We start from the raw sequence: 12,131 nt of genomic DNA, 5'->3' as shown, positions 1-12,131 counted from the left end.
ATACGTAATAGCTGCAACTATTTCCATGCTGTTGTATAGAGCTTAATGAAGCCTCTGCACTGGGTTTGGGTGCTTGGCAGGACTGCCTGAAATAAAGAGAGAGAGAGAGAGAGAGCGGGAGAGAGAGAGGAACAGATGAGGAGAGAACAAGTGAGAAATGCAGGAAGAGCAATTTTTCCAGTGAGCAGTGCAGCCTAATGATGGTCAGTCATTATTGCAGTAGAGGGGGTATAGAGAGAATATTGTTGACATGAAAGGGGATGTTACTAATGAACAAGAGGAACAGAGACAGTTGATATTCACATTATAAATGTAACTTCAAGGTAAAGTGAGGAGTCCATGTGTCAGTGTGCAAGTGTTCTCTTATGTCCTCATCTGATTGGTGCTTGTTTGTATATGTGTACTTAGGCTTAATATTCTAGTGCATGTGTATGTAAAGGATTTAGTTTTTTAAAAATGGTGGTTATGTTCGCACTTTCATATTTGTATACATTACGTGTATACAAGCAAAAGTAAGCAAAAGCAAAAGCAAAAATAATGGATTTGAGAATTGTAGTTGAGTCACTTACATTCAAGTCCAAGTCATGTTTAAAGTCAGCAAGTCTCAATTTCAAGGCAGGTCCAAAATCCAACCCAAGCTCTGAATGCAGTACCTGGGATATTGCCCGTCTGATGATATATTTCATCTATTATAATGGGACCTTTACCCTAATGAATTGCAGTATGTTGTAGTAGTGTAGTTATGTATTATAGTAGCAATATCGCACGGGCATTGCCATGCTGATATTCAGTACGACAGCATGATTGCTAGTATGATATTGCTGTCATGCAACACTTCTATAAAGAAATAAACATTGAGTAGCTGACATTTCAGACACAATATGGCAGAAAGTGTGGTTTATTTTTGCTCCGACAACAAAAATTCCCAAAGAAGCCAACACTGCATAGCATTTCAATGTAACAAACTATTGCTAGATGGATATAAGCCGTGAAATGCACCAATGGTGTTATACTTGTACCAGTACTGCTTGTGCAATCTAATTAGTGGACTGGAACTAATTTGTATAATGGTAAATAAACATCATTTAAAATATCTGGTCTATGTACACAGAACATTCAGTAAAACATCGAGTCTCAAGTCATAGATAAGTGAGTCTAAGCCAAATTGCAAGTCATTTAAACTATGACAATCAAACAAGTACATAAGTTCAAGTCCAGTGCATAAGTACTACATCACTCGGTTGAACTCAATGTGCAACTGATGACTCAGAATTCAATTTCTGATATAACTGTACTCAGTGTATGTAACTTTTCTCTTTTATTTGGCATGGAAGATGTCCCATGAACTGCGTTCTTCTTTCCGTTTTCCAGACTTACATCGGTCACATTCTCCTTCTCATAAATCCCAACAAAGACCTGCCCATCTACTCTAATCTCGTAAGTACTCTCTGTCATTGCTGGCACATTGTTTATGTTCTGAACAGTCTTGTAAATCATGTTAAGTGTGTACATCCTATCAAAAGTGCTGTGCATGTAGAAGGAAGAGGCCTTGATCTCATAATTAATAATTCATACTTTTCCCGTCAGTTATACCCAACATGCTGCACTGCCCTCCTGTTCACCAGGCCCCAAAAGTCAATCTCACATTCTTTTTTTTTTTTTTTTTTTTTTTTTTTTTTTTAATATCTTTCAGTCCCTCTTCTTCCTGTTTCATTACTTACTTTTTACCCTTCATCCCATGGTCCTGTCTGTGGATGCAGCTGTCACTCTATAGACAGACAGTGTGCGCTTATCAGGCCCTGCTTAGTGAGCGGAGAAATGCAAGATGACAGCATGGCCATCTGTTTGCTTGAACACTTTAATGATGTACTTTAATTGAAGAGGTTCAGAATGGGGCCTGGTCACAGACATTCACAAGCATACGTAAAGGTCCAGCTTGGTCTACGGGTGGGGAGTCTGCCCTCAGTGGCCCTGTGTGTCACATTCATTTCAGGCATGGCTTCTCCTGAGTGCCTCCTTCTGAGCTTCTGGAGCACAGTGATGCACACAGGCAGAAATACAGTATGTCTCATTATCCGTGATCACATCAGATCTCATTCTCTTATTCAGTACAGAGTAATGCTACATCATCCAACCTCTTTTCCTTACCCTACACGTGTTTCTGTCTGGGAGCCTTTTAGTTAACCCCAAACACCTCTGGTCTACACTAGTGTTACAGTCTGTATTGCTTTTCTTTTAGCTGCTGTAATAAATAGCTCTGGTCTCAAAGGTCAGGTACATTGCATTTACCGATCTCACATCTTTGAGAGCAGACATGTGTTTGCTTATTCTGTTGGTTTTATCACACGTTCAGCATTTAATTGCTCTATTTAACCACTGATACTTCTATTTGTTTCTCTCTTGAACTAAACTGTACTTGCGCTTTCATTCTCCCCCCCCTCCCTTTTTTACATTACGTGTCCTTCTGGTGTCCTCAGTGTATGCATGCGTGCTGAGTCTCCATGAAAGCAAGTAATGAGATCTCAGCTTCCTCAATGGGGTGAATGGGGATAAAATTCACTTTTGTGTATTCTCATGCATGTACACACACACATTCGTCAAACGTGACAACTGGTCAAAATAACAAAAAAGATGCAGTGTTGTCGACCTTGAATAATACAAAGTAAATGAGTTCATATTCATTTGTAAACAAAATACTAATGTTTTAACTTAGGAAGTGTTCGGAAATCAAAATTTTTGGGGAATAACCCTGATTTTCAAACACAGCTTTCATGCATCTTGGCATGATCTCCATCAGTCTTTCACATTGATGTTGGGTGACTTTATGCCTCTCCTGGCACAAAAATTCAAGCAGCTCAGCTTTGTTTGATGGCTTGTGACTGTCCATCTTCCTCTTGATCACATTCCAGAGGTTTTCAATGGGGTTCAGGTCTGGAGATTGGGCTGGCCATGATCGGGTCTTGATCTGTCGGTCCTCCATCCACACCTTGATTGACCTGGATGTGTGGCATGGAGCATTGTACTGCTGGAAACACCCATACTCAGAGTTGGGAAACATTGTCAGAGCAGAAGGAAGCAAGTTTTCTTCGAGGATAACCTTGTACTGGGCTTGATTCATGCGTCCTTCACAAAGACAATTCTGCCTTGCTGAAGCACCCCCAGATCATCACCAGTCCTCCACCAAATGTCACAGTTTGGTGTCTTGAAGGCCTCTCCAGGTCTCCGTCTAACCATTAGACGACCAGGTGTTGGACAAAGCTGAAAATTGGACTCATCAGAAAAGATAAACTTACTCCAGTTCTCTACGGTCCAATCTTTATGGTCTTTTGCAAACCTCAGCCTGGCCCTTCTGTGCTTCTCACTGATTGCATGACTTGCCCTGCCCCTCTGAGCCTGTTTCGAACCGTCCTCACCATGCACTTCACCCCAGCTGCTGTTTTCCATTCTTTTTGTAGGTCATTTGATGTCATCCTACAGTTGTTGAGTGACATTCGAACGAGTTGGCGGTCATCATGGTCAGTGGAGAGTCGTTTTCACCCTCTGCCGGTCTGTAGCTTTGTTGTCCACAATGTCTGCTGCTGGACCTTGTTCTTATGAATCGCCATCTTTGACAATTTAAGGATGGAAGCAGCCTGACGCTCACTGTATCCATCTGCCAGTAAAGCCAGAATTGAACCCTTCTTTTCCTCACTCAAAACTGTCCTTTTCAACTCTTTTGGCATGGTCAGTAGTTATTTTTTGATTCCAATTACTTTTGCGGTACTGCTAGCGCTGTCTTTGCCCTTCAGCTGGTCCTACTGCAAGACGATAGTGATGACCAGAGCGTGTTTTTTTTTATATATACTTTTCCTTGTTAAATAAGATTTGGTTCAGGTGATCACCTAATCAATACCTCAACAGACATTGGAATGCAGTGGCTGCCATATATGTAGACATGCTGATTTAAGAAACATTTGCAGTGGTCTCTTAATTTGTTCCAGATCTGTATGTGTGCATATATATATATATATATATATATATATATATATATATATATATATATATATATAACTCTTCCCCTCTAGCTATAGCCGTGACTGCTTTTGTGAGATGATTCCCACTATAAGTGATAAATGTCCTTTTGTCAAGAGAGAGAAACTACTTACCACTGTTTTATGAACTGTGACAGACTTTTTCCTCTCTTTGATCTTTTGGGCATTTTGTTTTCTTTTTTAGGTGTTGTTGTTGTTGTTGTTGTTGTTGTTGTTGTTGTTTGAAACCAATACTTGGTACCAAGTATAGGTTAACACAGAAATACAAGTGTTAACTGATTCATTTCATTGAAGGCCAAGCAATAGCAAGGCCTTGCTATTTACGCTACTAGAACCAAACCGAAAGCTGGACAGGAAATTGAATCAGTTTTTAAGAATTACTGACTGCAGTACTTTTTCAAAAATTGAATGGTGTTGTAATGATGGTCTGTGTTCTGTAATTAATGGTGAATTAGTTTTTATATGCGAGTTAGAGTAATTTATAAATATTCAACATGATGTATTTTTGTACCTGATGATATAAGTTTTATTAAAGGGTTTGTATAAGAAAAGAAAAAATTCTCTCTCTCTCACTCTCAGGTCAGTCAGTTGTATCTGAGCTCCAGTGGTCGCCTCTGTTCCTCTCTCCCTCCTCACATCTTCTCCTCAGCCGAACGAGCGTTTCACATGATGCTGCAGGAGCGACGCCCCCAGTGTTTCATCATAAGGTACAGCTCAACCTCTGCAAATGCGTGCACACGTTCCCATTCCTCCTCCAAACCTGATCACCTGATTGATGACGGTTTCACTTTTCACTGATTTTTCGTTTTTAGTTCTGGGTTTCGAGTGAAAGTTGTGGAATTATTTTGTGTCTGATCTTAAGAAAGGAATGAATAAATACACAGTGCAAATTGTGTAACATGTATGAAACTTATGTTTAAATTGTCCTCTCAGACAATTAAGATAAGTTCCAATCATGCTGTTCATTCTGACACAACAAAAATTTATTTTTTTTAAAAAAGTACAGAAACATGTAAATTTTGGACTGAGGGTCATTGTTAGTTTTTGAAAAGTTGTCATATTGTATAATCTAGTTATTATGACTACTATAAACAAATATATACGTACGTGTCCCATAATTGTTTAGATTCCTATGACTATGAGCTTCTGAATGCTGTGGGAATGACGGTGTGTCATGTAGCTTTGCTGTTCTTGATGACTGATATGAAATTGGAAGTTCAAGTTCAAAATGTGAAAACACTTTATATTGTGTTTATATTGTATATTCAACTAGAATCCAAGTTACACAGTAGACTTCATGCAGCTGAGCTCACTGCTTTCTGTAGGTACATATTTTAGCAAAGTGCGTGCCGCATGGAACATCGCCATCTAATGGCACTCTGCTAAATCTGCTTTCCCTCCAAAATCCAAGACTTTGAAATGAATGATCATTTAAGCATTTAAAACAGGATTAACTATTTGTTTGTGCACTGTTTTATTTTTAAAATATCTTTATAGTTTTACTTTAGTTTTCTAAAATGCTTAGTTTTATAGTAAAACTGTTCAAAACTGATGCGCATGCAGAACACATGCAGCAGGTACACTCACACACAATTTAGAGGTTTCGTTGTGAATGCAGGGGAACAATGGATCGGTCTCATGCAGCTCGATTATATATATATATATATATATATATATATATATATATATATATATATATATATATATGATATTGTGCATTTTCTACACAGCCTGTTGGTCTTGTGGAAAATGTGCTAGATTTAGCTCAGCTAAATTTGTGCCAGGCTAGCATGTTGGGAATTATGATTAAAAATATTGATTGCAAAATACAAAATGATGAGGAAAGTAATAAGGCTATAGGAATTTCTTCACATCTCTCATCCTACTGATCCGCTGAATTCTAATGCTTTGTATGTTTTAGCTTAATTGCATTATTAACTCTCAAACTTACAATTTTACCCCTGGGAGCGACCTGAGATGTGTGTGTGTTGTGGTGACTCGGGTATTCTCTTTATATTTTGCCTGCTCATGCAAAGGCGTAGTTGAGTGTGTGACTGAATCAGTGCCTTTTGATTAAATCCATTCTGAAGCGGACCGTATTAAACACATGCAGAGAGATTAATGATCTTGGGGACAGAGTGTAAATCCGGACCTGCTAAATGGTCCTGGAGAGATTAATAGGTGTGGGAGATTCAATATGGCTTCCCTTTGTCTGCTACTGGGCCGAGGTCACTTCTGATTGCAATTAAATCCTTATTTGCAATTTAACTCTGCTCCGCTTCCATAGGCAGCACATTCTGCTGAGGTAGAACGGATCTGGGAACTGTCCTTACTGCTTGGGTAATCCATCACACAGACATGTGCTCCCACGTACACTCCTGGCTCTTGGGTGAAAGGAGACCAGTGCTCCTAGCTACGCTGTTACACAGTTACAGTGTAGCTCCTAGCTACACAGAGATTGCAAGGCCAAAGAAGCAAAAATGGCCATGTGCACTTTAGAGACACTCACACACATACACATACAGGTTTGAGAAATGTATTGTGCCCTTGAGTTCAAATATAGCTTAGAATCATTTCACAAATGAAATAGGAGAAGGTGGAGAAATAACTGGGGCATCAACCTCCAGAAGATGAGCAGTAGAAGGCACTAATGAAAAAATCCATCTGTGAGGGCTGGGGCTCATTCTCCCCCTCCCTTTCTCCTTCTCTATCCCCCCACTCCCTCTTGCTTTCCATCTGTCTCTCAGTAGTTGAACCACAAGAGTATCGTATGAATCGTATGTATCTCTATGCATCGTTAACAAGTATATTTATTTATCTTTGGTGTCCACTTTATGCTGGTCAGGGTCATGGTGGATCCGGTGCTTATCAGTGGAAAACTGGGCACGAGGTGGAAATAGAGCCTGGTGGGATGCCTGTACACACTCACACACTTATTCACACCTAGCTGATTCACGTGCCAGAATGTTTTTGGACTCCACACAGACAATCACTCGAGCTCTGCACTTAAATAGCGCTTTTATCCAAAGTGCTTTACACAGTTTCTCATTCACCCACACACCAATATTAGCAGAGCTGCCTTGCAAGGTGCTAACTTGCCATTGGGAGCAACTTGGGGTTCAGTGTCTTGCCAAGGACACTTTGGTATGTGGAGTCATGTGTGCCGGGAACCGAACCGGAAATCCTACGATTATTGAACAACCCGCTCTACCACCTGAGCCACAGCCGCCCAAACCAGGGATCCAAGAGCTGTGAGGCAACAATACAACCCTTCCTTTAACAAGCATACAGTTGAGGTCATAAGTTTACATATCTGAATCTACAGAATATACAGTGTTTTTTTTTTTTTTTTTAAATATCAGGGATCATAAAAATGGCTTTTTTTTTTAGAACTGCCCTGAATAAGCTATTTCACATAACAGATGTTTACATATAGTCCACAAGACACACTAATAACTGAATTTACACAGTTTAACCAGTTTAAAAGTTTACATACGCTTGATTCTTAATACCGTGTGTCGTTACCTGGATGATCCACGACTGTGTTTAATGTTTTGTGAGAGTTGTTCATGAGTCCCTTGTTTGTCCTGAGCAGTTAAACTGCCTACTGTTCTTCAGAAAAATCCTCCAGGTCCTGTACGTTCTTTGCTTTTCCAGCATCTTCTGCATATTTGACCCCTTTCCAACAGCGGCTATATGAATTTGAGGTCCATCTTTAACACTTAGGACAATTGAGGGACTCCTACACAACTATTACAAAAGGTGCAAACATTCACTGATGCTCAAGAAAACAACACAACACATTAAGAGCCAGGGGGTTGTAAACTTTTCGAGGAAACATGTATATATCTTACGTAGATTCTGAAGGGCAGTACTAAATAAATAAGTCAAAACTTTAAACAAACTGGTATATATACAAACATTGGTTATGTGAAATAGCTTATTCAGGACAGTAAATAAAATAAATAAATTTTAAAAATGCAATTTTTATTATTCCTTCTCATTTAAAATATATATGTATGTGTGTGTGTGTGTGTGTGTGTGTGTATATATATATATATATATATATATATATATATATATATATATATATTGCAGATTCTGTAAGGTGTATGTGAACTTATGGCCTCAACTGTATGTAAACTCATAATTGTAACTAGTTATTGTTATATGGAATCCTGGACTAAATGAAGAAAAACAGTCTGTGTATGGGAAAAAGTTCCCGTATTGACTTTAATATCAGTGGGATATATAAGCACATGTTGGTGAATGAGTGTGGCAGATCAGAAGAGAACGGAGTTCCTGAATGTTAAAAGCTCGAGGTTTAAAGTATAAGATCTGAGAGAAATGCTGTTCATCTATTCAGGCTGCTTTCAGTAGCCTAAGTTGCTCACTAGTGCCATCTACAGTAGTAACTACAGTAATACAGAGCTGAGTAGATTTTAAACAGTGAGGAGGTGTGAGGAATGAAAAATGATCAGACTGTAGTTCAGGAGGCAGGAATGTGGTACCACATCCCACTGTATCACTGTAATCCCTGTTAGTATGTAGAGTGAGCGCTGACATGAAAATCTCTCTTTAAGCAGAGGGAATCAGATGAGTGTCCACCTTCAGTACCAGTACTTCAGTACCAGCTGCGCAGATATCATGTATCTCAGTCTCTCTTCTCTGTTTTCAGCGGCGAGAGTGGCTCTGGGAAATCCGAGGCATGCAAGCACATCCTGAAGCACCTCGCTGCTCGTTCCTGTCCGAAAGGATTCGCTCTGGAACTACGCATGAAACATGTGAGTCCCCTCTTTCTTTCTTTCTTTTTTTTTCCTTAATTTTCCTGAAGAGTTATATTTCGGACCTGGCCAGGTTAGTGGACGATGGAGGCTCAAGCTATTTGTATGATCTCTGCAGATATAGTAAAGCTATAAGCCATTAGCAGAGTATATTATAGTATCAGAGTATATTACTATTCATTGAGTGAAATCACAAGTTTAAGATCGACCCTGAAAAGTTTTCAACTTAAGTGGCTTAACTTTCTGTCCCGTTGTGGTGAAAATATTTTAGTATCCATCGCCTTGTTTGTAAACCTGATCAGAATGGGAAATTTTTGTATGAATTTGTATGCACCATGAGGGCAGTTAAAGGCAAATTGTCATATTACAGCAAACCAGCGACTCCCATTTCCCAGAATGCACCACCAGCTACAAACATGGCCGAAGAAGACTACACTCCCCCCACCCCCCCCCACCCCCCCCCCCCCCCCCCCCCCCCCCCCACACACACACACGTACATTCACCTTCACCGGAGTTCTAATCAGAGACACCTGTTCCAATTTACACTCACAATCACACCACACATAAAAGAGACTGTTCAAACACTGAATCTTTGCGAAGTAAACGCTCAGTTGTCTTGTCTCTGTCGCTGACCAAGCCTCCTATCATGTCTGTTTATTCTGGTGTTTTGACCTTGCTTACGTTTATGACTTCGTCTCTTTGCCCTGCCCTGTTTGTGCTGTTTGCCTGATCGCCTGACCTCTGCATGTTCATGATTATTGTCTTCTGCTTTATCCTTTGGACTTTTTCATTAAACTGCCATACCTGCCTTTGCTTCTGTCTACGCCTCCAATACGTGACACAAATTTAATGGATGAAACTGTAAAACAATGTCAGACAACTTGCATACTTTTTCATACCAATCAAATTTTCTGCATTTCAATCATGAGTTATGTAAGACCGTGTTGGTTTCCGAACGCGAGCTCTGAATTATTGGGAGACTGAAATGTACATTCTGTTTTTTAAGTTTATTCAAAAGAACATCCTTGAAAAAATATTATTGGACTTACTTTGAAAGAATAGTTTTTCAGTTTGAAATCAAGTCGTAGATTTGTCTTAGTTTGCTATTTTTCTTTCAGGTGAACACTATCCTAGAAGCTTTTGGCCACGCTAAGACACCTATGAACAGTAACTCAAGTCGCTTCATTAAGCTGCTGTCCCTGCAGTACAGTGAGAAAAGAAGGACTCTGCTCAGAGGTCTGTGTCTGGTATATTTTTACAAGAGATATCATCTGTTTTATCTTGTGCAGTAGTAGTTATTATATCTGGATGTGGAGAGACGCTCAGTTTGGGTGTTTTGAGTTGATTTACCTACAGAGGGCGCCACCAGTCCATTCACTGTCCAGCATGCCTATTCATTTCACTACATTTTTTTCCTCTTAGTAAAACTCATGCTACAAATTGCAATTCTTTCTTTTGGAGGGATTTATATTTCGTGTGTGTGTGTGTGTGTGTGTGTGTGTGTGTATGATCAGCACGTGTGTATACCTACATGCTGGAGAAGGCTCGGTTTGTCCACACACACCAGCAGCAGCAGAACTTCAACATATTCTATCTAATGGCTAAGGGGCTTTCAGCTGAAGAGAAGAGCAACCTGAACCTAGACAATATTATAGCCCGCAGGTAAACACACACACACACACACATATTAATGGGCTATTTAAGTTGTTTAAATTGTGCTTTCTAGGCCACAATGAGTGAACTGAAAGCAACAAGGATTAGGAAAATTTAATAAGAACACGAGGAAGAGCCCCAAAAAGCAGAAGCTACTGTACGCTCCTCTCAGAAACCTTTGCTCTCTTGAATCATTTGCTCTATTATACTTGCACGCATCCTACCATAAATGTAAAGTCAGCTGTCAGGTGTCATACCATTGCTCAATTCAAATGAACAATAAACTAAATATGTGCATCTGAAAGGTAACACACAAGGGTTTGTTCACCACAGAAGTCTGTCGGATGGACATAAGGGGTTGAATAAAGTGAGCCTTACATCCACTTTAATAAGTAAAACACACACATACACATAGGGGACAGCATAAGTGTGCTTGTTTAAAAATGTATTCCTCAATGTCTGTGCCATGTTATTCTAATTTAATATGTTTAGCATGGTTTGTAAAAATGAACCTTACAGATCAGCCTTAACATTAAAACCGCCGACAGGTGACGTGAATTGCATCGATTATCTCGTCACAGTGGCACCGGTCAATGGTGGGATATACTGTATTAGGCAGCAAGTGAACAGTCAGTTCTCGAAGTTGATGTGTTGGAAGCAGGAAAAATGGGCAAGCGTAAAGATCTGAGCGACTTTGACAAGGGCCAAATTGTGATGGCTAGACAACTGGGTCAGAGCATCTCCAAAACCGTAGGACTTGTGGGTGTTCGCGGTATGCAGTGGTTAGTACCTACCAAAAGTGGTCCAAGGAAGGACAACTGGGGAACCAGCGATGGGGTCATTGATGCGTGTGGGGAGCGAAGGCTAGCTCGTCTGGTCCGATCCCACAGAATTTACGTTTACATTTATATAGCGCTTTTCTAGACACTCAGAACGCTTTACATTGTAGCGGGGGAATCTCCTTAACCAGCACTAGTATGGATGATGCGATGGCAGCCATAGTGCGCCAGAACGCCCACCACATACCACCTATTAGTGGAGAGGAGAGAATGATGTAGCCAATTCAGATATGGGGACTATTGGGGGGGCGCACGGTGGCTTAGAGGTTAGCACGTTTGCCTCACACCTCTAGGGTCCGGGCTTCAATTCCTGCTGGGGCCATGTGTGTGCGGAGTTTGCATGTTCTCCCCGTGCTGCGGGGGTTTCCTCCGGGTACTCCGGTTTCCTCCCCCAGTCCAAAGACGTGCATGGTAGGCTGATTGGAGTGTCTAAAGTGTCCGTAGTGTATGAATGGGTGTGTGAATGTGTATGTGATTGTGCCCTGCGATGGACTGGCACCCTGTCCAGGATGTACCCCGCCTTGTGCCCGATTCTCCCTGGGATAGGCTCCAGGTTCCCCCGCGACTCCTGAAGAAGGAGTAAGCGGTAGAAGATGGATGGATGGATGAATGGATTATTAGGGGCCGTGATAGAGAAAGGCCAGTGGGGGAATTTTGCCAGGACACCCGGGTTACATCCCTACTCTTTAGGAGAAGTGTCCATTTTTAATGACCACAGAGAGTCAGGACCTCGGTTTAACATCTCATCCAAAAGACGGTGCTGTTTTTACAGTATAGTGTCCCTGCCACTATACTGGGACATTAGGATCCACACACAGACCAC

The 12,131-nt window shown here is 40.7% G+C and overlaps 1 protein-coding gene across 3 annotated transcripts in view; it reads left to right on the top strand.

Moving 5' to 3' along the window:
- myo16 (myosin XVI) overlaps positions 1-12,131 on the top strand; it is a 152,303-nt gene that overhangs the window by 65,836 nt on the left and 74,336 nt on the right. For all 3 annotated transcript variants that reach the window (XM_053680906.1, XM_047156157.2, XM_047156158.2), the window contains exons 12-16: positions 1,372-1,437; positions 4,611-4,738; positions 8,710-8,815; positions 9,935-10,052; positions 10,331-10,478. In XM_053680906.1, the coding sequence (XP_053536881.1) occupies positions 1,372-1,437; positions 4,611-4,738; positions 8,710-8,815; positions 9,935-10,052; positions 10,331-10,478 (566 nt within the window). The remainder of the gene's footprint in view (positions 1-1,371; positions 1,438-4,610; positions 4,739-8,709; positions 8,816-9,934; positions 10,053-10,330; positions 10,479-12,131) is intronic.

Source organism: Ictalurus punctatus, chromosome 6, assembly GCF_001660625.3.
Source record: "Ictalurus punctatus breed USDA103 chromosome 6, Coco_2.0, whole genome shotgun sequence".
In the NCBI taxonomy this organism is placed as follows: domain Eukaryota; kingdom Metazoa; phylum Chordata; class Actinopteri; order Siluriformes; family Ictaluridae; genus Ictalurus; species Ictalurus punctatus.
Note: the sequence above shows the minus strand (reverse complement) of the source record. Positions and strands in the feature narration are given on the sequence as shown.